Source organism: Ptychodera flava, chromosome 2 (genome assembly GCF_041260155.1).
Source record: "Ptychodera flava strain L36383 chromosome 2, AS_Pfla_20210202, whole genome shotgun sequence".
NCBI classification, from domain to species: domain Eukaryota; kingdom Metazoa; phylum Hemichordata; class Enteropneusta; family Ptychoderidae; genus Ptychodera; species Ptychodera flava.
The window spans coordinates 44,453,232-44,481,159 of NC_091929.1; the positions used below are offsets into that span (position 1 = coordinate 44,453,232).

The 27,928-nt window shown below is 36.7% G+C and overlaps 1 protein-coding gene across 2 annotated transcripts; it reads left to right on the forward strand.

The window, feature by feature from the left end:
• Positions 1-409: 409 nt before the first annotated feature.
• On the forward strand, positions 410-27,877 carry LOC139121867 (irregular chiasm C-roughest protein-like). Of its 2 annotated transcripts, none has more exons than XM_070687135.1 (4): positions 410-665; positions 21,384-21,401; positions 24,299-24,635; positions 27,643-27,877. In XM_070687135.1, the coding sequence occupies exons 1-3, from the start codon at positions 560-562 to the stop codon at positions 24,619-24,621; spliced, it is 447 nt and encodes a 148-aa protein (XP_070543236.1). In that variant the 5' UTR covers positions 410-559; the 3' UTR covers positions 24,622-24,635; positions 27,643-27,877. The 2 variants fall into 2 exon arrangements, with proteins under 2 accessions (XP_070543236.1, XP_070543229.1); XM_070687128.1 differs by having other exon boundaries at positions 414-665; positions 24,302-24,635.
• The last annotated feature ends 51 nt before the right edge of the window (positions 27,878-27,928 follow it).

Below are 27,928 nucleotides of genomic sequence, written 5' to 3' on the forward strand. Positions count from 1 at the left end.
ATATGAGCTGCAAGATTATAAGATGAAAATAATATCATTGAAAATAAGCTTAAAGACTAACATTGAGCTATCTGTCTCAGATTATAAACTTCATCGGGCAACATATATTCGTATCAAAATTATTACACCCTTTCAAAATCTCAACTTCTTCAATTCTGTGTTCAACGACCATGCGTTGTTATCGCATTCGCTGTCACTTTACTGGGGACTGCAACAAGATGTAACAGCATTCTGTTTTGACTTCTCGGGCGAATATCATCAATTATTTTTCATGCTTTTATTGTCGCAAGATAAACGAGCCCCGAGGGATAATGTCAACTGGAATTTCGAGTCGTATTAATCATATCTCTTGATAAACCGAGGGCGCGAAGATGCAAGGCGGAAGAGCGGGTAGCGATAGAGTATTTAACTCAAGACGGAGGACGGGAGCCAAGAGTCGGCCCTGCTTCGGGAATAGTCGACACGCGCACGACAAAACTTGAAGGACCTGTTGAACAGATTAGATTCGCAAGCATTTCTATCCTCTCTGGACGTATTTAGAAAACAGAACAACAGAAGAATGACCACGAAGATGTCTACAGCTATAGCAGTATTCGTGACCGCAACTTTCTTTGTCTTTTCCGTGGAAGCCTACTTGTCGCAACCAACTGGAGTCAAATACTTAGGTGAGAGAGAGAGAGAGAGAGAGAGAGAGAGAGAGAGAGATTTCAAAGACTCTACAAAGCTGTAACCGTAGAGTTAAATTTTGTTTTTATAAAGAGTGACTTCTGACAGCAACTTCTGTCAGAAAGATACTTAGTGTTTTTTATTTCTCTTAGACTAGTATACGAACGCACAGAGAATGATGAATATCTTACTTTATCACTAATTATGGGGACTTTTTTCTCTCTACGAAATACCAATTACGATTATTGAATTTGTAAAAAAAACCTTTGGAGGTATGCATAGGAAAGAAATGACTCGTACTGAGAATTTATAAGGTACAGGATTTCGTCATCGATCCGAAGATTTCATTCCATTGTCTTCGAAGAAACTTGAAGTTAACACATTGTCGAGTTAATGGGAAATTCGTCGATGGGCCTCACCGTACAAAATGCTCACCAAATACGTAGCGCGCTCGTTTCTGTACTCTGCGATAATATATATTGGCAAAGACGCACAAAGTTTCATTGCGAATGACGCTGATACAAGTTGAAAAAACGCAATCATCGGCGCTGCAGATTTCATTTTTAGGACAGAAACAGAGAATGTCATCTCGAGCAGTAATCATTTGGAAATTCCTAACAAATGAATCGAGCAAGAGCGATTATTGAGCAAGAGTGATGATCTATATTTATTTAGTGGTTTTGTTCCCTTTTCGTCTCACTTATAGTTGTCATTATTTTGGGAAATGACCAGGACTCCATGAATGGTGGCCACAACGAGCTTTGTCTGACTGTTCGCTCCGCCATGATGGGCATATAATAACTTTATTGCTTTTTAAGGCCAACGACCCATATACAAGGGGAGAAAAGAGTGAACCAATCTAAGTTCACTAAAACGCTCAGAATCACATAACTATAATATTGAAGACTGAAAAATGAGTGAAAAAGAAAGAAACGTTGAACTACCAGGCGCCAAATGTAAAATAATTATTTTACACATTAGAAGAACATATTCATACGAAAAGGGTGTATTTGCATGCATTTATCAATAAAAAAACTACTATAGCATAAGTATAAATAAATCAATACAGACATAAGTAAATACATATATGAGTGAAAAAACATACATATATGTGAACCAATTCACACAAGACCTATGAAGACAGACATATACATACATACGTGCATACGTACGTGCATACATACATACGTACGTGCATACATACATACATCATACATACATACATACATACATACATACATACATACATACATACATACATACATACATACATACATGCATACATACATACATACATACATACATACATACATGCACTCACGCACGCACGCACATACATACATACATACATACATACATACATACATACATACCATACATACATACATACATACATACATACATACATACATACATGCATGCATGCATGCACTCACGCACGCACGCACGCACATACATACATACATACATACATACATACATACATACATACATACATACATACATACATACATACATACATACATACATACATACATACATACATACATACATACATACATACATACATACATACATACATATACACACATACAGGATCGAAAAGTTTACATGAGGGGAACGAAGTACGCATGCGTATATCCAGTCGCGCACACACACACACTCACACACACACACACACACACACACAGCTACTCGGAAAAGTTTACATGAGGGGAACGAAATACGCATGCGTATATCTCACTCGCACACACACACTGCTCTGAAAAGTTTACATGAGGGGGAACGAAATACGCATGCGTATATCTACTCGCACACACACACTGCTCTGAAAAGTTTACATGAGGGGGAACGAAGTACGCATGCGTATATCCACTCGCACACACACACTTACACACACACACACACACACACAACAAACACAACACACACATTGCTACTCTCTCTGAGATACACACACTGACGCGACGATCTACAGCCCGGAAGTGCCACACGGGGAGCTCACTCCTAACTCGGACTCTACGTACCTCGCGGCGTCGAAGGCTAGTGACGATGACAAAGTGCGACACTTTTCTCTTTCTTGCCTTTGTGTCGTGAGTCGGGTTCGTACAGGGCTTACCACAGTGGTAAAGTGGTAGCCGGCCTGAGTAATACTACAATGCTTAGGGACTGGACATAAATTACAGGGGGGGGGTGACGGCCGGTGTTTTTCGAAAAACCGCTGCGTAAAAAGTAGTGACCCTTCAAAAGTTCATGCACAAAAATTAGTGACCCTCCCCCTTATCCGTGCATGAAAATAAGTGACCCTCCCCTGTTACTCAATACCCCCAAAAAACCCGCAATGTGTTAAAGACTCCCCTTCTGACTTGCTATACTTTTTAAGTCGCCCTCCCGAAAGAAGGCAAAATGTGGCCAATATAACGCGTTGTCCAAAAAATATCAAATCATATGTGTGTTATTCATGCAAATGTACTTTGCTTGAAGTGGCAGGTAAAAAGTGCATGCCTGTACAAAAAATGTAATTTTTAGATTTTATCGATAATGTTGATTCACTATATGTAGTCGACTATAAGAAAACTACGAACGTGTATTTTCCAGTATAAAACTAGCTATATCTGTTCATATACAGATGTTTAATAACTGATATAGATATACTTGATTAGCATGGGTTGTTTACAAGTGCACATGTGAACAAGATATTTGATTTTAGAATTTCTGTCAAAATGTTGATCCACTATACATAGGAGTCTATGACAAAACTATACATGGGAGTCTATGACAAAACTGTCAAAAAATTTTCAGAATTAAAAATTTGCACTATTTGTGCATATATGGACCCTGAATAATTGACATAATTGTGCTTGATTAGAAGAGGGTGGTAAAATGTGCATCTGTGTACAATAACTTTGTTTTTGGAATTTCGCATAAAATGTTGATCCACTATACATGGGAGTCTATGACAAAACTGTAAAAAAAAATTTTCAGAATTAAAAATATGCACTATTTGTGTATATATGACCCTGAATAATTGACATAATTGTGCTTGATTAGAAGAGGGTGGTAACACGTGCATCTGTGTACAATAACTTTGTTTTTGGAATTTCGCATGAAATGTGGATCCATTATACATTGTAGTCTATGATGAAACTATGAATAATTTTTTTCCAATACAAAAATAGGAAAATCTGTGCATTTATGTACACTTGATTATTGGTATTAATGTTCATGATTAGACTAGAGTAGTTTCAAGTCAATGGGTGTGCAAGAAATTTGATTTTGGAATTTCACTGAAATGTCCATTCACTATACATGGCAGTCTATGATGAAACTATGAATAATTTTTTTCCAATACAAAACTTGGTAAATCTGTGCATTTATGTACACCTAATTATTAGTATTAATATTCATGATTAGACTAGAGTGGTTTCAAGTCAATGGTTGTGCAAGAAATTTGATTTTGGAATTTCACTGAAATGTCCATTCACTATACATGGCAGTCTATGATGAAACTATGAATAATTTTTTTCCAATACAAAACTTTGTAAACCTGTGCATTTATGTACACCTAATTATTAGTATTAATATTCATGATTAGACTAGAGTGGTTTCAAGTCATGGTTGTGCAAGAAATTTGATTTTGGAATTTCACCAAAATGTTGATTCACTATACATTGTAGGCTATGAGGAAACTACAAATAACTCATAGGTTATCTGATCCTAAATTGTTATTCAAAAGTTGTTCGACCTGAAGCTTCCAGTTGTTATTGATGACACTATGCACTATTCTGAACAGTTTGTATTCTGTCAATGTCCTCAAAAAATTAAAAAATGTACATACAGCGACATGAACGTTTGACAACCGACCTATACCCAATGTATTGTCAATGGGAGAATTGATGTCAAATAAGTAATCTCCCAAATTGTTATTGAAAGAGTCATTATAGGGGACAGTTATGCACAATAGTGTTGAATAAGTAGAAATCATGACAACTTAAATCAATGTGGCTGCTTGGATCATCAATACATTGTTTATTATACCTGAAATTTGCGCCCGAAGGGCGCGCCAAAATGGTAATGGCGAAAATGAAAGTGCCAGGAGGTATTTTTTCTTTTTTCATTATTCCATAACGTGTACATGCAATTTCAGCTTTGATGCATGAAAAAAGGTGACCCTCCCCCATAGGCTTGCACAAAATTTTATGACCCTTCAAAAATGCTTGCGCGAAAAATGGCGACCCACCCCCAAAAACACCGGCCCCCCCCCCCCTGTAATTTGTGTCCATTCCCTTAGAGCCCCGAAGGGTTTCTGACTTAATGGTACCTGCCATGCCGGCGAAGTTCTGCTGGGGTTAACGGCCCAAACCAGGCCAATAAAACACTGGGAGTCGTGTATTACAGCTCTCTGCCATTCGGCTTATATTCTTTAATGGTTAAATACAGCATTCAACAGGAACTACAGCAACAGCTTACTGGAACTAAAGCAACAGCTTTACTGCTAAACTCTCTGCTCTCTAAACTCTCTGCTTTAATTACTTTACTCAGGATCGTACGTAGCTCCACTCAGCAGGGAGACAGCAACGGAGTACGGAGAACTGGAATTTTCAAACTAATATTAAGAGCCACTGTGTATTTTCTAATAAACTCATTTTCACGCCTACGACATTTTAGTGCCTGATGTACAAGGCAGTGGTATTTTTTTACGAATTTTCATTAGTTCTACGCGTGAATTTTTTGATCGAAAAATTGATGCTTTGTAAAGTTTGGTCAAACATCAAATGTATTCACTTTTCCCCGGACGTTTTTGATGAAAGTCATATGGTCAACCCGGTCAATGTAGTATCATTCGACTCTTAATGGTACGAAATGTGTCAAACTGTCATCCGACCCCTATCGACCCCCAGCGTTTTCACGTAATGGGGGCTTTCTTTTGCCTACTTTTAGTGATTTTCTAAAATGTGGACGCCTTATGTAAAAAGTCCGGGTCAGCTCCAAAATTGGAGACTCATTATGATAATGTATTCCGGCATTCAGCCAATCATCGACCAAATTACATCATTAATAAAGTAAAGGTCACGCTGGGTCACAAATTACCCACCAAGTGTGATCGGCAGTTTTGGGCCGCCTATTAAGCCCCTGTCTTGTGAATTTCGACGAATTTCGACAGTCAACATAATCCATGTTCTCTGCAGAAGGTCATGTCCAACAAGGAGTCCGATTGGTGAACAAATATTCGAAATATTGACGATTCATTTCTACCCCAAGTTTATCGATTTCGCTCAAGTACCGAGAATCATTTTGTGGATGTTCGTCATCTCTATTAGAAATACTGTTATAAAGGTTATTTGTGTAGGTACGCGTATAACATTTTGCAAGAAAGAAGAGCAATGTCAGAGCTTTAAAACGATACCTGTTTTGTAGTTGTCAACGCAGACTAAAAATGGTACGCGATTTTGAAAATGTGTTGACAGAGTGGCCACACAATGTTCCCCATACGGTAGAATTTGTATCGCTGCCATCTCCGACACAAATGGGGTATTCTGAACGATCTGTGTAGGTACACGATTTATATTTCGCAGGACTTCAAGCCAGAGTCTAGGAATCACAGCGATATATGGGGTTTGGTTGTCTTAGCCAGAATAAAACTGGTACGCGATTTTGAAATTGTGTTTTGACAGAGTGGCCACACAACTGTTCGACATTATGACAGAATACGGCGCGGGAGTTCGACACAGTATGGCGTACGTAACGAAGGACGCATGTGGAGGTTGCCAGGAATACAATTTTTACTGATGGCGCGCTGGCCGCTGATTGGCTAATGAGAGGGGGAAAATATTATGGTATAGCGCTCCAATTTTGGAGCTGACCCGGACTGGTAAACATAGCCAGGCCGTCAGGCCTGCAGTTGAGGACCGGGGCAGCAGGTCACCTCGACCCCTGTCCGTTTCGACCCAATAATTCACACCCTCTTGTCGTTGTTTGTGGTCAAATCAATCCCGGTGCCTTAGTCACTTCGACCTCAGTCAGTTTTCATGTTACATGTACCTGACAACGTTTTTACTGAGTACATTATGCAACTTGTTTCTGTGAGAAAAACTGCTGGCTTCGCTACAACAATCCACGGGGTAGCTGTGATATCGCAGCGGTACTTGTGGCGTGTCGAACGCGCTCGGGTCATTGGTTTGGGGTCATCGCCACAGTCCCTGTGGCGATGACCCCAATGACTCGATCGCGTTCGCCACGAGTACCGCTGCGATATCACAGCTATCCACGGGGCTGTGAACACTCTGATACTTGTGGGAGGCCTGGGGTACCCCGGCCCCATTGTCATTTACTGACTGGGGAACGTGTCTCACTGACGTACGGATGGATAAAGCATGTCATTTACTGATTTTTGGAAATAAAGCATGCGGCAAGATTGGATGAGCGAGGCCGGTCCGCTCGCCTTGGTGTCTTGACGCCAAATGAGCCTATTTCCGGTTTAGGCGTTGGGCTTACAGCAATGCATTATAGGATATCTTCCAGGGCGGCGTGGATCAGTGTGTGTGTGTGCGAGTAGATATACGCATGCGTATTTCGTTCCCCCTCATGTAAACTTTTCAGAGCAGTGTGTGTGTGTGTGTGTGCGAGTAGATATACGCATGCGTATTTCGTTCCCCCTCATGTAAACTTTTCCGAGTAGCAGTGTGTGTGTGTGTGCGAGTGGATATACGCATGCGTACTTCGTTCCCCTCATGTAAACTTTTCGATCCTGTATGTGTGTATATGTATGTATGTATATATGTATGTATGTATGTATATGTATGTATGTATGTATGTATGTATGTATGTATGTATGTATGTATGTATGTATATGAGTGTGTGGGTTTGTGTGTATGTGCGTGCGTGCGTGCATGAGTGCATATGGGCTATGTATGTATGTATGTATGTGCGTGCGTGCGTGCATGAGTGCATATGGGCTTGTGTATGTATGTATGTATGTATGTATGTATGTATGTATGTATGTATGTATGTATGTGCGTGCGTGCGTGAGTGCATGTATGTATGTATGTATGAATGTATGTATGTATGCATGCATGTATGTATGTATGTATGTATGTATGTATGTATGTATGTATGTATGTATGTATGTATGTATGTATGTATGTATGTATGTATGTATGTATGTATGTATGTATGTATGTATGAATGTATGTATGTATGTATGTATGTATGTATGTATGTATGTATGTATGTATGTATGTATGTATGTATGTATGTATGTATGTATGTATGTATGTATGTATGTATGTATGTATGTATGTATGCACGTACGTATGTATGTATGCACGTACGTATGCACGTATGTATGTATATGTCTGTCTTCATAGGTCTTGTGTGAATTGGTTCACATATATGTATGTTTTTTCACTCATATATGTATTTACTTATGTCTGTATTGATTTATTTATACTTATGCTATAGTAGTTTTTTATTGATAAATGCATGCAAATACACCCTTTTCGTATGAATATGTTCTTCTAATGTGTAAAATAATTATTTTACATTTGGCGCCTGGTAGTGAACACATGTTGGCAAGCTAATATGTAAATAATACATACTATATAGGTAAATATATACGTACGCCTATACATTACAAATTTTTGAGGTTCGTAGGTCTATTGCTTTATATACAAATTTACAAAGCTTATTTAATATTTCTGAGCCTAGAGAACTTACAAGTCTCTGAAACTTATCAAAGTTTGGCTCAGTAAAACTCTCCCGTGGCAGATATTCAATTCTTAAATCGGTGTACAATGGACAGATTAACAGAAAATGGTATTCATTTTCAACATCGTGTGATTTGCATAATGAACAGAATCCGTATTTAGGATCGATACCATAATTTCGATCTATTGCAAGAGGAAGTGACGAACATCGGAAGCGAGTAGTTACAATTCAGCGATAAATATTTTGCCAGGGACTAGTAAACTCGTAAAAGTTACATAGGTACGCAGTTTGGCTTACTCATGTTACTCATGTTGCCAAAGTGTGTCGTCCCATGTTGTCTAAATTACATAACATATTTTAGGCTTGTCGTGGTGGTCTGTCAGGAGGCATTTTTAATAATTTAAGCCAGTAACTGATGCATCTACGCATAGTACAAACAAACAATGGCAGTCGGCTACATTCCCCGACTACTGCTTCATTTGCAACACGACATGATACAGTGACCAATCTCCTACGCCATTTTCTTTGAACTTTCTCGATTGTGTCGCAGTGTTGTCTATTTTCAATACTATGACAAATGAATCGAAGTGATCAAGGAAAGCTTTCTGGGAGTTGATTTACAGGGAGTGGTATTATTTGATGGGAACGGTATTTGCTACAAAGAATAATTTCCCGAAAAGCCTTCTCGCAAGAACCAAATTGATTGCAGTGCATTTGAAAAATCAGTTCTTTTAGTTGGGAAATGATATGGACTTATAAAAATGACACAATTTGTTATCACTGGCGAAAATCGAGAAAAATTGACTTGAAATTTAAGATTTCCATACAAGTGTTCTACTGTTATTAACACGACGTCATTCGTCATATAATAATTTCACGTTGTATGGTTGCACATGTTTTAATTAATATAACTTTATATACAAATGCACTGGGAAGCCCTAGTGTTCATGTATATCAAAGGTCGATTGAGGTTACATCTTTCTTGTATGTAATTATTGAAGAGCAAATAGCTGTATCTTTTGTGAGTTTTTCCCAATTTCTGTTTTTTAAATGTTAACTATAGTTTCTTCTGCTATTCCCCGAAGTATGTTGAGATACGCAGTATGCAGCTTGTCAACCCAGCCTGTGCATGTGTATTCCCAATTGTTATTGTTCGAAAGTGAATTCTGTTCATGACTAGAATTCAAAAGTGAACAAGAAGAGTGGATTTACACCTATAAACGTAGCGTTGACAAACTAAATAGTTGGTCATTCAACATGGTTTCGGGAAATTGTCATACAAAGTAAAAATGATGAAAATAGTCATCAAATTTAAAAGAACTGACTCTTTCAAACGGAACAATTTGTTTGTGTCGAAGAACTCAATTTTTCCCGCCATGAAATCTACTCGATACAAATATTTATTTCGACGTATAAATTATTTTTTCTACTTCAATTAACAATCCGTTTGCTGGGAACTCTGGCTTTTTCTGACCTCTACACAATATCTATAGTCCCCTTGACGTTCACTCAGGTACGTTTAAGAAACAATGACGTCACCCAGAGGTGTGATATCGTCATTTCATTTAATTAAAGTTTTTTATTCCACTTCTGAGGGAGTACAAACGGAAATGCGATAAGGAAGACATCAAGGTCTTTTATGTGTTGAATTCAATAATACAGTTTATTCCAAAAACATAATAGATTTTGCATCACTGATATTCAGTTTCAAACCCGATAACTCACCAAATTGTGTGACTACAGCAATTGAAGCAGGAATTGATGTATCATCAGAAACAAAAAGTGTGGTGTCGTCGGAAACTTGAGATATTTTAATCTCTACTCTGTTTGGATAATTAGTGACACTGTTAATTGGGATACTCAGACCATGTATTTCTGTATTTTGTCTTACATGACAGGCCATAATTTCGACTGTAAGCAGAAAGAGAAGTGCAGAAAGTGGACATCCTTGTCGGATACCTCTGTTCAACTTAAATATGAGGTACTCCATCCATTGTTGATGATGCTGCTTTCACAACGATAATAAATAGTTTTGATATAGTGAATAAACTGTGTACCAAAGCCAAATTTAGTGAGCACTTCAAATAAGAAGTTCCATTCTAATGAGTCGAAGGCTTTTGAGAAATCAAGGAATAAAATAGCTCCATTCAATTCTTCGTCGTCTGCATAATCAATGATGTCTTTGATTAAACGAATATTTTGTCCAATGTAGCGGCCTTTTATGTATGCAGTTTGGTCCGTATTAATAATGAGGTAAAGTAGTTTGGAGTCTTCGAGCAAGTGCAAGTGCTAATATTTTATAATCAGTATTTAAAAGACTAATTGGTCTCCAATTGTTCAGTGATTCACGATCATCTTTTTTATGCAAAAGACGAATTGTGGCTCGACTCTGAGAGCTGGATAATTCACCTGTTTCAAATCCTTCAACATATGAATTGTAGACAAGTGGTCCAACAAAGTCCCAGCAACGTTTGTAGAATTCCGCTGGTAGCCCATCTGGCCAGGAGTTTTGCCATTTTTCAAGTTTTCAACTGCTTTTGTGCATTCATGAAAAGAAAGTGTCAAGTCACAAATTTTCCTTTCATTGTCTGTTACACGTTCTGGGGTGTTAATTCGTTCTAGATAGCTCCGTATTTCATTGGTTGGGATGTTGGTGGAGCAATACAAGTGTTTGTAAAAATTCAAGCAGCAGTCCAAGATTTGGTCAGTAGAATTTACAGATGTTCCATTGTATTTTAATGACTCTATCGTATTCTGTGCATTACGACGGCGTTCCAAGTTCAAGAAATATTTAGTGCATTTCTCTCCTTGCATTGACCAGGTGGCTCTAGCTCTCACTCGGGCACCTTCCAATTGCTTATCATACAGTGTTTGGATTTCTGTTTTAAGGGTACTATATTCAGCAAGTAAGCTGGAGTCAAGTGTTTCATCTATTTTTTCCTCAATCGACTGCAATTCTTTCTCAAGTTCATTGTACCTACCTACTCGTAATTAAATAAGATAATATTCTGAGTGGAAAAGATTGTTCAAACAGAAACATACTTTAAATTTACTTAGAAACCTAAGATATTGTAGCTTTTTGTAGCATTTTGATGTATCTGTCACGAAAGCTTTATATTGAACTAAATAAAAAAAAACAAACAAAAAACAAACAAAAAAAAAACATAATAGATTTTGCATCACTTACAAACATTTTTTCCTTTATTAAATTTTATTAATTTTTTTCATTTGTCTTCAAAATCAGTATTGTCACAACATGTTTAGCTGTGCAGGTTGTTTTTTTTAATTTTAAGCGATTTCTTCCAAGAAGTAACTGTTGAAACCTAACTAGCAAGCTGCGCTTCTAAATCACCAGGTTTCTCCAATTTTCTTGCGAATGGCTTACTTTGTCGTTCAAGTACTGTCTGCAAATCGTTCGTAAACGAGAGGAGACTGGCATTCACTAATACTACTGTGCATTTTCCTGACTTAAGTCTTCAAAATTGAGGTGGAAAGTGACAAAATTGCCTCGATTTTTTTGAAAATGCAGTTTTGACGGAATAATCGTAATGAAGTTTGCATGACCCGTAGTAAATGTTTTAACGGATCGTCTACTTGACTGTCAATCAAAGATTTTCCTCGTTGCGGTATATGATTCCGCCTTGCATAATTGATATAGCATTCTTATTGAAGTCTCATACACCATCCCAGTCATTTCGAGCATGCGTAGTGCTAATGAGCAATGCGACTGGATACCTTATGGACGTTTCATATAGATGAAAAACTGGACTTGTGCAATGATGGATAACACAGAGACAGATCGATAGTGGGGATGAAACATAAGAAATTATCATTTCAAACGCTCAAAACGCCATCTTAAGATTCTTAGACGCCGACGTAGCTTGTGGCATGAGTCTTGTCTTCAAGAAACGTCGGACCTTAATAAAACTCAAAACACTGGACGTTGAAAATTAGACCGTTACAGTTCAAGACCTACATAGCTAGACTCATAAGTATAGATAGATAGACAAATTGATAGATAGATAGATAGATAGATAGATAGATAGATAGATAGATAGATAGATAGATAGATAGATAGATAGATAGATACATACATACATACATACATACATACATAGATACATACATACATACATACATACATACATACATACATACATACATACATACATACATACATACATTCATACATACATAGATACATAGATACATAGATACATACATACATAGATACATACATACATAGATACATAGATACATACATACATACATACATACATACATACATACATACATACATACATACATACATACATACATACATACATACATACATACATACATACATACATACATACATACATACATACATACATACATACATACATACATACATACATACATACATACATACATACATACATACATACATACATACATACATACATACATACATACATACATACATACATACATACATACATACATACATACATACATACATACATACAGCGTAAAAACAGATTATGTGTTAACCCGAAAATGGCAAGGCAGATGACAAAAATTATTACAGATGAGCAGATAGACAGTCAGATGGCAATGGGTTGTGACCATAGTGTCGGTCGAGAAAACCCTTGGGACATGGTTTTCACAGCCGGAAAGAGAAACGTGTCTCCATTCTAATTTATCGAATACTGATTGACTGACCATCTGGCGAAAGCATCATCCAATACTTACACGTGTGAAATTGATTTAGAAGAAAGAGCGAAAGAGGTTTACCTTGTGATTTATTTAATGGACAGACGTGTTGGCGTTACCGATGCAGCGGGCATCACAAACTTAAGGATGTTTGCATGTATATGCAGCGAATTAAACCTGCTGGACCACTTTATTCGTGACGGAATCATCAAGTTAGACAGCTCGCCCGCCTGCGGGGTCATCTGTCCCTAAGGAGAGCGTGGGGATCACAGTCGATACAAATGAATAAGGTTAATAATGTTCAAGCAGATAGACGGGGCGTGGATGTGGACTCCCTGTCTGTGCTCAGCTCCGGAGATAGATACAGATGTAAAAAAGGGGCGCAGAGCAACGAAAGATAGACAGAAATGTGATACAATGAACTCAATGCAAAACCAGAGATATTAATAGGATATTGATGAAATAACCGTGCAACAGCAATGATCTTCAGGCAAATGATATCATTCGTACATTTAGTAAAATTACATTGAGCTCTGTCATCAAATATCTCAAATATTCCTTAATTTGATTGTATTTACTCCGGTTTCGTCGGAAATTACGGTAACAGCACAGAAGCGAATAATTTGCAGGAAATGGAGCTAATATTAGCAATATTGATTGAGCTGTGCGCACGCAGTGTACCGAGTAGCAACTATTATGTTCAACCAAAGTCGACACAGAAGATCTTGGAAGGACAATATAAGTCTAAAACAAATTCAAATACAGTCACAGTGGTTTAGTTTTATGTGGAATTTCGATTCTAAAGACAGACACACCAAGCTTTGATCAACCGTTTGGAAGAAGGTTAATTATTAAGTAGCATACTTCATTCATACTTTATGATATACGTTTGTTATGTTGTCCCTGTATTTTTGCCTTCCTTGACTTTTATTACATGCCTCGATGTGAGTGCAAATCAGTGCATTGATTTGAATAGGAACATCCGGGGAGTTACTGGGTTTTTAATAATGCTATGGCAGTCAACACGGAGAAAACTTAAATACGGTGAAAACTAAAAATATGGTCATTGCTTCTTTCCCAAAAATTATACATGTTACTAACATTGAGGCCTCTATTCGTGTCACAATACACGAAACAATTATCTCTAATGTGTCTACTCACACCCTCTTAGGCGTTTCAATTGATTCAACTTTAAGTTGGGATGTTCACGTTGATAACCTGTGTAAGAAACTTTCTATCAGAATTGGTATCCTTCGCAAACTACGTCCATTTACCACTACAAGTATTCTTTTGGTTGTGTACAATGCACTGTTCCTTTCTTCGATTGATTATTGTTGCACTGTTTGGGGCAATACTTCGAAGTCAAATCTTCACCGTATTTACAAACTCCAGAAGAGAGCTGGAACAGTAATTTTAGGGGTTGACATGAGTGTTCCCTCTCGAACTATCTTTTTGACATTGCACGTATTGTCTATTTCAATGCGTTATTGACATTCAAATCATTGAATGGCCTTACACCCCCTTATTTGACTGACGTTTTTCATCGAATTTCATCAAACACCCGTAATGCCAGTCATGGAAATTTATATCTTCCAAAATTCAAGACTGCCACAGGTCAAAAGTCTTTCTCTTTCCGCGCTGCAAGTACTTGGAATACAATCCCCCTTCGATTAGAAACAGCTCAACTTTGTCCACATTTAAAGTAAAGTTGTGTGATATCTTCTAGTGAAGTTTATAAATGAGGGTTCAGATTCAGATTAATTTATTTTCTTTTGTTGTGAAGATGTTACTCATCCTTATTTTGAACACTTGCTGTATTTACATGTACATTGTATTGCTATTTATACGCATGTACTTTTTTCGAGCTCTCAGAGGGCTCTGATGTAAATTACAATTTGATTTGTAACTCAGATGTAAATTACAATTTGATTTGTAACTCAGATTACCCTCTTTAAATAAAATATAATAATAATAAAAGTGGGCCGAGTAAACGATGTACTGATCGGTTTCCATAGTTACCGGTCCGGTGAAGCCCTTCGACGTCAAGGTAGACTATTAACGCTAGATATCCATGCGCGCACTACTTTTTGGACTTTAGTTAAAATCTGTTTGATGCTCAGAATGGTAAAATTGTTTGAGAATGCTCTGCATGTAACTAAGTGTCACATAGCATTAACTATGAAGAGGCGTGTAATAAAAACATTTTTGCCTGAATACATGGGTTTATGTGCCCTCGCAGCAGGAGACAATTTGCTCTCCTGGCGTCGGGCAAAATGTAACCTGCTCTCGGGCACATAAACCAATGTATTCAGGCAATAATATATATTATTGCTTGGCTATTATGATATCCATTTTTGTTTTCAACTACCTGATGTCGGCACGAGAATTCTCTTACCCTACACAAGGCTTTGTGTTTAGGAAGCTAATGTAGACATGCCTTATTGAGAAAGATAAGGGGGTTTATTAGTTTTATTAAGCAAAATAAGCACTGAAAATATTAATTAGAAATACCATTTTTGTTCCCTATGCCATTTTTAAACTGACTGTACCCTTACTGGTTACTCGAAATGACGTCACGGTGAGATGCTAATTATGAAATTCACGCCATTAATGACTGTTACCTATCGAAAGATATAACCAAAGGCCAATAAAGCACAATATCTGAGCAAGAGCATTGCACATAACTGGACCTTCGCGCTCTTTCTACTATCCCAGCTTTAGCAGAAATGTTGTTTGCCCACAACAATTTTTGAGCGTTAGGATAAACTCGATACTCGTTGACCAGGAACGCACATCAGTTCCAATTCTCGTCAACCAATACACATCATTAGTACATTGTCAATTGACTTTTATTGGCAAAGCCACGTCTCACAGAAGATGATACGCAGTCGGGACGAATACAACGGAGACAAAAGAGTACATTTACTGCATAGCGACGTTTCAGAGACAAAGTGCTTTTAAAATTCGAACCCATTGAGGGTAGGCGGACAGCTGAAATCATTGACACCGTCCAGGCGAGCATTATTACTTTACGTTTCTTATTTGCTGAGATACGGAAGCCATATAAACGTCAGACCACAAAAGAAAATGTCCCGGTTATGATAGCTTTTTAAAGATCTTTGATTTTAACGCATAGTGTTCTTATTAAACCAAGCGATCAATCCCTGCTGGAAAGCTGTTCGCCCACTCTATGGAAAATGCACCCTCTACGTTAATTTCGACACAGACAATGTATAACGTGTAATGCGTGTTGTATTCCTGTTTCTGAAACTTGATAGAGAATACATCGTCTTCAACAAGTCATCGAGCGGAACAAGTTTGAGATAAACGTGTTCCCTGTACGCAGAAATGACGCATAAGATCATTATCTCAGCGTATATAGTAACGGCGATTACACGAAGTGACATATATATAAGAATACATAGCGTACCTTCTGTCTGTGTCTGACAAACTTTCGTTCGACAAACCTGTAAGGTGGTCAACGTTACTCGGACAAAAATGCTGCACCAAAGGTGAACAGTAAATGATTATTAAACGCCCCTTTGCTCTAGAAACATATCAATAATCAAAGAGACAGTCTATGTGTTAGAATTATGAACAGAAGCAAGAATATCATAAGAGATACAAGTAGTATCCAGAAGTATCATACTCTCACCGTTGAGCATGATGTTTTATTTAGGATTGAAGGCGCCTCGGAGATAGATATTCGGACTGCCAACGTTTACAATTCTTCTTCTGTCTACAACGTGTGAGGGCTCATTTTGAAGCTCATATGAAATAGCCAAGTTTCACACCTTTATTTTTGTGAAAATTAAAAATTAAATGGTTCTCCATAAAGATAACACAGCGATGTCGGTCATTTTGAATTTCAAATAAAGGTAAGGTAATTTCTTTCCACGGTATCAAAGTTTACATTTTTCATTTTCCAGGTGAGTACCACCTGAACGATGTATAATAATGAAAAACGCAGACCTACCCATTAAGAATTTTAAAATTTTAATCAAATGTCAGTAAAATATATACTTTCTTTTCCCGATAATAATTTATTTGATGTTTGTCTTGGTTGAGTATCGGACCGAATACAAGATCATCTCTAGCGGTTCAGATCATATCCCAACGCATATTTCCTGACTGTGTCCCTTGGAAAGTGATGAAGGCGTTCCCGAAGGGAATAATGTTTCAGACGCGATATGGAGATTGGAATCAGGTATAATGTGACAATGTGGCAAACTTTATGTTCTAATGATTCGTCATATATATATATATATATATATATATATATATATATATATATATATATATATATATATATATATATATATATATATATATATATGTATATATTATGTATATACGACAGGTCTTCTGGTGATATATGTATATGTAAGTACAAACATGTATATATACATGTATATGACATATATTTATGAATGTATGATCAAACTTCGATCCAAGGTTACTTCGTTTGCATATAATGCCACACTCCTTGAAATGAAATAAAACATCGTCGGTTACAGAACATTTGCGTAAAATACTATATGGACTGTATAAAAAATAGGTATCAGCCATTTTCAGGTATTGAACACTGCTTACTCTATTACAGCGACGAAATTTTTATTTTGTGACGCAAAGAGTTGAAGCCGAGAACTGGCTAGAATAAGTTGAGACGACCGAAATCCACTGTATATCTGGTTACTTTTGTAGTATAGTTCAAATATGTTATAGGGCGCTTGTCGCTCCATGTCAAATGTAATAACGCTAACATTTTCTTTCAAATATTTCTTTCTGTAAAGGTTAAGGGAAGAAAGATTGTGGACAGAAAATGACTTCATTCATCCTCTTTTAATAACTTTACGAGGAAATTAATGTCCGTGAGGTCAAATGACGTGTTGTAACTATTAAAATGCTTGGAGAGTATTTTCCTTCTCACAGATATCGTAAAAGATTCCATTCAAAACTTGGTTATTAATGAAGAATGTGCCCATGGGAGACTTCTTGAAATCATAAAACTTAATAGTGCCTTTTCAGTCTCCAGTTTAAGTTGACTCGTTATCAAAACTGTGCAGAGTCGTGACAATTTTATCCTTCTCACAATCAGTTATGTATTTCTGCAATACTATTGGAGTTATGTATGTATGTATGTATGTATGTATGTATGTATGTATGTATGTATGTATGTATGTATGTATGTATGTATGTATGTATGTATGTATGTATGTATGTATGTATGTATGTATGTATGTATGTATGTATGTATGTATGTATGTATGTATGTATGTATGTATGTATGTATGTATGTATGTATGTATGTATGTATGTATGTGTCTGTCTGTCTGTCTGTCTATCTATCTATCTATGCATGCATGCATATAGTAATTAATAATTAATTCATGTACATAGTATCTGTTACATAAGGTTCATGCATCCTGCAACCTTCAAACAGACAGTCAAAAATAAGGTATTCTTAGCTCTACACTCTCATTTATACGGTTGGAACGTACCAGTACATTGTGTTTCTAAGTGGTGTTGAAATTTGATAAATAATATTTGTTTTGGTGGCGAGTCGCGAGAGAAACAGAGAGAGACAGAGAAAGGGTGAGGGGGAGGAAGACACACAGGTAGACACACAGGCACAGGCAGAGAGAAACAAAGAGGGGGAGAGAGGCCGATGACAAAGAGACAGAGACTGTTACAGATAGTAAGAAACGCATATACAGGATCATACAAACAAAAAGGCAGACGTCGGGACTGATATGGATTGAAAGAAAGAGAAAGACACGTTAATCATGAAGATATATGCATACTGACAGGAAGGCAGACGGACAGTAAATTTGAATGCTGGACAGGCAAACAGAAACAACAAAAACATAATTACAACCTATGTATAGCAATGCAGAGAAAGAGGAACGGAGATAGAAGACCAAGCGATGAACTACACAAGCATTGCAGAAAGAGACATTCAAGAATTCAGGCAATACGGGCGATAATCCTAAAAAAACATAAAATTATTTTGGAGACAGATAGACATCGAGACAGAGAGAAAACATAAAATTTTTGAAAAAAGAGAAGGAGATATGAATCAACAGAAACTGAAAGAGAGTGATAACACATCTTTGTCGGCAAGTTGAGTGAAAGTTAATTAGAGGACGATACTGATGTGACCAGTCATCGTGATTGCAGTCACCGTATGCTATAGTGATCGTGTTCAGGGGTGTGAAGACGAAAAAAACGTGACAAGTTTTCCTGTGTTTGACAAGTTCATCTTCAGACGAAGTGTGTATATGAACTCTCATACCGATCAAACTCTAATTACCAGTCACAGTACAATCCCGCAAAGTTATTTTATTTCGTGAATTATGTTTTTGCTCAGCTCAACAGTAAAAATTAGATTAAAAATAAATTCCCATCTATAATAAAGTTCAACGGGAAAATGTATATACTATAGTGCACACATTTACGTATATACTTTACTGTGCTGAGGGTGTACCTGAGTGAACATTACTTTGTTTTATTTATGTAATTAAATGTTGATTGCGGTGACTCAGCGAGAATGACATGGTATTGAATGCCAGCAGAACACACAACCGAGATTAAGTGTCGTCCAGGTTTACAACCTCAACTGTCACAGAACGTAAAAAAAATCGTTATCGTAGCGAAGTATCGTCACACAAAGATGGTGTCTGCATTATTCATGAACTAGATATCTAAAGTAATTTCTTGCGGAGAAGACGTACATCTTATCATGCAATCTTCCACAAACTGACTTCGGGATGATATAAATAAAACACATGTGCTACAAACGTAGAATGCCTTGCATTCATGAACTCCAAAGTATTTCAAAATATTTGATCGCAAACACTGTGATCCAATATAATCTTTCAAAATTGATAATGTGCTATCTAATTTCCTAAAACATAAGGTGTACATTTACATTGAAATATCGTCAGTTGTGTGACTATTTTCTATATTTTAGTATTACTCTTTAGTTCATTTAATCTTGTCTCTTTCATATTTCCTGAATAAATTGTGAGAAGAAAACAAAAACGGACGGACAAAACAGCCAAGACAAATAAGCGCGACTTTACTTATTATATTTAGCATATACCGCCCTGTTAACTTAAGGTGATCGCGATTTGCTTATCGAATCGGAGACTGCAAATGATAGACCTGTTTTATTGTTGCTTGAAAGCTCTAGGAACGACTGAGAACGTCCTATTTCCATATCAGATCCCTTGATTACTTGTCACACAATATTGCTTGCTTACATCACCTCTTATAAACTCATTGAAACGTTGTGTATGCTGCAAGTGATCTTCAAGCAAGTTCAGTGACTCTTCAGCTCAGTACTGCCCTGAATTAACAGCTATCAGCGTTCCCAAGCCACATGGGACTCAGTCCGTTTTAGTCAATTCCATAAATATTTAATTTGGAGGATGAAAAGATTATTAAAGTCGAGCGAACGAGATTGTAATTTGGGAAAAGACAAGCCCTAGAGGTGTACAGAAATACTTTTAGCAGGCTGAAGGAAGCTATCAGGCCATTGGCATGTCTGTGCGTACATATTTAATGAAATTACCATAGCGGGGACCCTTATATCTGTGGGATGTATCGTTTAGACACTTGTGATTTGGTAACATGTATTCTCCGCTAAAACGTCAATCACGACACATCCTTTTCGATTTTAAAAACTCTGTCTCACTGTACCTACTTGTCTGTCTGTCTGTCTGTCGGTCTGTCTGTCTGTCTGTCTGTCTGTCTGTCTGTCTGTCTGTCTGTCTGTCTGTTTGTCTGTAGTTTCATATCTGTCTTCATCGATAGTGAAATTAATGAAGCTGAAAAGATCACCGTAATGAGACCATCAAGAAGTTCCATGTCTTAATTTGTCACTGATACATGCCCGTACAGACCGTCCTAAATTAACTATCATTATTATTTATCGCCATGTTCCGCGTCATCACATTTTATAATCGAATTTCGTAATGTTCGTAATGAAATATAGATATGATGATACCGTTGACACGGAGACAGTTCAAGAATGTTTAGTCAGAAATAATTGCATACACAGGCGATCTCATTCTATATTGAGTGAACTGTCGAAGTCAATGAAGCGTTCATAAAGGTTAGTGCTTTTCTAAAGCACCCGGCAAAGACATTTGAAATCAGAGGAATACATTTTAGAAAATTCAGTAACACGAAAGAAATCATCCCGATGAGCAATGTTATCATTGTATCCGTATTCTTATTAACATCGAATTTTATTCATGGAAAAAATCTGCATCAATAACAGATATATCATTTTTTCTTCTTTTCAGAATACTTGGGAAAGAAAGGTAAGAACTTACAGTGATACTCATTACCTGTTAATGTAGATCGCGCCTCAGGGACAGATATTCGGGCTTTCAAACTTTATCAATTCTATTCTGATCTACCAACTTGTGGGGGTTCATTTAAAGCTGTTGGTGAAAGAAAGCTTGTCACCGTCCTAGCTTATCGAAAATGGAAAACTTTATTTTTCTCCATAGAGTTAAGACAGGGATGGCGGCCATTTTGAATTTTAAATATCTGTAAATCTTTGGTAATTTGTTTCTCTAGTACCAAAATTTGCTCGGTGACCATCCGATTTTAATTCTTGATTTTGAAAGAGAATGGTTGAAAGATTCATTGAGGAAAGTTTGAGCAAAAGTTAAAGTCCTTCACTTTCGAGGCGCATATTACCTTAAGGTAGTATGCACCTCGATAGTGAAAGTATGGAAGTAACGAAACAAATTACCCAACATTTTGTGATATTTGAAATTCAAAATGGCCGCCATTCCTGTGTTAACTCTATGGAAAAATAAAATTTTGGATTTTCGGAAAACTAAGACGGTGAAAGTTTTTTCTTGCTCCAAGAGCTTTAAAATGAGCCCCCACAAGTGGTAGATCAGAAAAGAATTGTGGAAATTTGAGAGTCTGAATATCTGTCCCGTGGCGCGTTCTACCATAACAAGCATGAGAAGCCAAGCCCTTTGACACAGAAAGGTCGGAAATGAAGAATCTTCAACTTGAAGATCGTATCGTTTTTCTCTGGAGAAACATGTAGATGAATCACCTCGTGGTTTTGATATCAGCGATACAAACTTGAGGTTAGATTTGTAGTGTTCAAAACACAAACATTGTCAACACGACTTGGTTCTTTACATGAGCAGATTGAAGTTACATGCGTCTGTAATCAATGGTATTAGGGAGCAAAATACCTTATAATGATGTTAATCTAATTTTTACTGCGTCTTACCGCACGGAAAGAAACAAGGTTTCAGTAAAACCAGGGTAAGCCCAAGAAAAGTTGTTTGAATGTCGCAAAATGTCAATAAATGTATCTGTCCTCTTTTTTCCTACTAAATCAAATCCCATGAGAAAGCCAAAGATGATTTTGGTCATATTGAGCTCATTTTCCTGCAGGCGGTAGATATAATATCAGGACCGCGGTTTATAAAAGATTACTTACACATTCTTTCTCTAATTTTGTTCGTCCCTGGCGACCATGAAAGAAAGTTATAAGACATTAATTCAGAATTTATGTTCAAAAGTTATCCTTAGATTGTGCGTATTGTGCATATTCTAATGCAGAGAGAATCCAAGTTATTATAATGGTTATAATTGTGTTTGTTTTTACTGCCATTACGGATGTCATTCCGGATGTTTTTTTTACTGTCATCATTCCGATTAAACATATCTTTTGGCGTGTCAGGTAGAAGTCGGTTTTCTGTTGTATAGAATACATGTAGAATGGCATTTTGTTGCTTTGCAACCGACCGTAACTACCATTGATTTTACGAATACACAGTCTGTCTACGTCTACTCTGTCAAATTCACTTGGTCTCATTTGACCTGGGAGACATAATTGACATGACCTCTTGAACCCAAAAGCGCGTAATTGCGTTGCTAACAAGCAATGGATAACACCTTTTCATCGTTGTTGAAACAATTGAGATTCTAAAGTCGTTTAGCATTTTCCTGTGTTTTTTTTCATGTTTATATTTTACAAGACGCACCTGTAAAGCTACAACCTCAACTTCAGAAGCACGATAAGAAAATAACCTTGTTTACTCACCAATTAATTGTTTTTGATCCACCTAAGAGTGTTTACGCACTTGTATTTTGTGTTTTTATTCCGGATAACAATTAAACATTAATCGGGCCTCGGAAAATAAAAACAGAAAAAACATAAAGCCTTTTAAAAAGCTAGCACAGCTCGTCGCGAAGCATGACACGTGTCATCGTCGTCAGTATCGAATATTTAAGAGATATTTTTTCAATAAACTATGACTACGCTCGACATGCCTGTGAAATGTTAAATGAAGAAAACCTAGCAAGGGAAAACTAAATGATAAAGTTTTAGCGCCTGTGATGTAAAACATCGATTTTACACAAGGATTGGATATGAACTTTAAAAATACATGAAGAATTTATATCTAGTCACACAAACAATGAAATTTATGACGTGTTTTCTGAGCCATGACATTTTATAGTTTTCTGAAAATTACCCATTCGGGATTTCTTCACTCTGTCCTATACATTAATTTTCTATCTAGTCAAAGCAATTATTTTGCAGCTGCCTTGGTTTTTATCTTAACTCTGATAATGCCAGGATTTATTATTCAATGCTAAAACAAATAATGTGTGCATTATAAAATGGTGTATGTATGTATGTATGTATGTATGTATGTATGTATGTATGTATGTATGTATGTATGTATGTATGTATGTATGTATGTATGTATGTATGTATGTATGTATGTATGTATGTATGTATGTATGTATGTATGTATGTATGTATGTATGTATGTATGTATGTATGTATGTATGTATGTATGTATGTATGTATGTATGTATGTATGTATGTATGTATGCATGCATGCATGCATGCATGCATGCATGCATGCATGCATGCATGCATGCATGCATGCATGTATGTGTGTGTATGTATGTATGTATGTATGTATGTATGTATGTATGTATGTATGTATGTATGTATGTATGTATGTATGTATGTATGTATGTATGTATGTATGTATGTATGTATGTATGTATGTATGTATGTATGTATGTATGTATGTATGTATGTATGTATGTATGTATGTATGTATGTATGTATGTATGTATGTATGTATGTATGTATGTATGTATGTATGTATGTATGTATTGGTCTGTCGCTCTAACTTTACATTCATTCAATTTTTTCCTTAAGTAGCGAGAAGAGCTGAGCAGACGATAGACGTCAACCCTGAGGATGTCACAGCGTCGGTGGGCGACGAGGTCATGTTCCGTTGTCATATCAGCAACAGAGAGGGGCGGGTAGTGTGGGGCAAAGACGGCTCGGACATGCTGACGGTGGACAGGCTCATCCTTAAGCACAAAAATCGGATATCTCTCGTCGGAGAAGACGGGCAGTACGATCTAATCATCAAGGACGTACAGAGTAGTGACGCCGGAGTCTACAACTGTTATGCGTCGAAAGGTGCGAACAGCCCCAGTGTGAAGTCTACTGATGCTGTGTTGGAGGTTGTGTAGGCGAATGCTCACAGGTAACGTCGCCCACTCTTGTCGATATTATAACACCCTTTTCACACTTCAGTTGCAACACTGAACTTCATCACTGTCATGTTTACCGGTAATTAGTGTTAGACTTCTGAAATACTGCGGTGTCATGGCCAAGACACAGACGTTTTTAATGTTTAAACAGAGACTCGATTGCTCACTACGTTGACGCAAAGTCACCATGTTGGTGAACATAAAGAGACAGAATAACTTGGATAATAAATTGAGTCACTAAATAGTGCGATAACAAGAATTTGCCCCTGTTCAATCGGGTAACGCTAATTTTCATCCGAAGGAGGGTAGTCATGTAAGAACAAAATAAAGAAACTGTTTTTTGGATATCTTGTGGTTTTGATTGACATAAACTCTGACCCTACAAACCAGCCACAAGTTTTAGTCTTTCAGTTCGAGGCGCCTGCTACATTAACTTCACTAATATTTAAATTCAAATGGCCACTGCGCAAGTTTTTAACCAAATACAAATAGAAATATCTATTTTCACAAAAATGGGACGAGAAAAGTCATTTATTTCAAATGGTTCTAGTTGTTTCAACAACTGCTGACTGTACTGATCTTAAAAGTATGATTATAACAATTCATGTCCGATAAAATCTCCATAAGCGAATTATATCTTTAACATGATTTGATGCAGCCACAAAGGCATAAATTATATTATTTGACAATTGCTGTCTTTACTCCGGTTCCCTAAAACAAGCATATATTCTTCTTCGTCTTTCCTATTTCCTTCAGTTTATCTAGTTTTTTAATTGATATGTGAACCTTCGCGAAATAATCAGAAATCCGACGAAGATTATAGACTTCCTTGCCGTTTACTGTTCCATCATCAAAAAAGCGTAATATGTTGTCATTGCGTTTTTGAAATGAGTAATGGACGATATCTTTCCTATTGAGTTATCATCACATTTAAAATACAAGAATAGTAGGCTGATTTCTCGGTTACATTGGAAGAAACTCGTTTTGCTCGATCAGAGGTACTCTTGATCATCATTTCAAGTATTTCTGCACCAGACATGTAGAGCTCGTTGCAACTATGTAGTATTTGTTTCTAGGTAAATAAGCTTGTATCGGCCAAAGACACAAGTTCTTCGATGTCTTAGAAATGTCTTGGTACAGAGCGAGAAGGCGAGAACTGGGATCGTCGTTCGAGTTTCAAACAATACCTGAAAGGCATTTATTCAATCATACAATAAATATTAATAAATGCTGGAAAAAATCACCCAACCAAATATGAATTAGATGGTTGTCTGCATAAAATTAGCGAAATCACCATCTTATCCACTCTATATACAATAGAATAGAATAGAATAGAATAGAATAGAATACAATACAATACAATACAATACGATGCGATGCGATGCGATGCGATGCGATGCGATGCGATGCGATGCAATGCAATGCAATAAATACAATACAATACAATACAACAATACAATACAATACAATACAATACAATACAATACAATACAATACTATATAATAAAATACAATACAATACAATACATACTTTTGCTAATCTCCCTGGAGAAATTACAATGTCTGCTTCAAAACAATCCAGCGACAAACAATCATGTAAATAGTCAAGTACGTTCACACACAAACATAAAACGAGACAAAAACAATCCAGCTTAAAAATCTACCGTGCTTGGTTTAAAATTGTAGTCTATAATAGCTCTTGGAACAAAATATTGCTTAAAACATTGTGTGTGTGCAAAGGGCACTCTATATCTACCACTTCTTTCCATACGATGACTATAAAGGATGTGTCACATCACTGAGGATTTATTTCCCTTGTCAACCATGTGTCTGTGTAAGTTTTGAAAGTAGCGTAATTTTCGCCTCAACCACTTTATTAGCGTTTTTTATTACCTTTTCTAAATTAATTTTATTCTGGACTGAGATGTTACCACCCCGACAAATTCTTCCAAACACTTAAACACTTTGAACAGTAGATAAATAAAAAACATGTGGATATCATGATCAGATCGTCTCTAACTGTCACGCCAATGTCATTATCATTTTATGACCTTGCTTAGAACTTTTTCTTGGTTTACAACCTTTCCTAGGTAGGCGACAGGTAACAGATGAACAATGCTTTGACGTTTCACATGACAAAGTCAAATTTAAATGTAATATTCGGTCTATATCGCGTCAAAAGTATAATACTTTGCGCGAGATATTTCGAAAGACCAGCTTGGTACCTACCTCGATAATATTGTTACTACTCCTCGGAACCAAAGACACCGGAAAACAAACTTCTTGTTAATAAGACTTGTACTCTACACATCAATAATAAAGATATAAATTCTGTAATCACTCGTAAAGGAACCCTCTTCTCAAGGGAAAAGCGCAGAGCACAGATGTAATCTCCGAAATACAAATTTAAAATACGCTTGCTGATATTCATAAAAGTTTTACAATAAATTTGGAGGTCAACTTCCGCTCATTATTAGCCCACGTAAACATGGTCAGCTGGTCACGTGAGCACCTGTATGTAAATCTTAGATACCCGGTTCCTTCTTTTATCCTCAAAGACAGAGAGATAACTTACAACCGGAACTTCATAACACCCATCCATTCAGATATCCCGATAGGGGATAGAATCACCCTAAATAAATAAAAAATTCTTTGCGCGGAGCCATAAATTCTAGAATGATACCTTCTCTGATCATAAAGACATTGGGATTACGCCTTAAAAACAAAAACAAATCACCTTTGAAATATAAAAGCATCGCCGATGGAACTTTCCCTTCAAAATGACAACCTTTAATCCTTGACAAATTGTTTGCATTTCAGAATATCGAACCTTTGTGTTCTGTGCTTCCATTTGTATACACATGCCAGATTTTCGTCTATGTTTGTCTTTTATGCTATGTGTCACATTTTGTTGTCAAGCGAGCGATAATGTCCTGTCCGAGTTTTTTTAATAAAAAAGCCATTTGTAGCTGACTATCTCGTGTCTCCTTCTCTCGACAGTTTAATTATTGATACACCTATGGAAGCTGTCAAATATGGAATACAAGATAGTTTGGCGTACCAAAAGCAATCCGTTTTTTAGTTCCCCAAGGACACTCTTTTTTCCAATCCACTGAAGAGAAAGAACACACCTTTTCAAAGTAATTACTTTGCAACTTTGTTATATACTTTTTCTTCAAATTTTGTTTCCAATTCTGATTAAATAAATTATGTTGAAAATAAAATATTTACAATATTTGTTGTGTTGACTTTTTTTACAACCCATTGTGATTAATTCATCGATTAT

Coding starts and splice junctions, on each gene's coding strand:
- LOC139121867 (XM_070687135.1), top strand. CDS start 560: ATGACCACGAAGATGTCTACAGCTATAGCAGTATTCGTGACCGCAACT.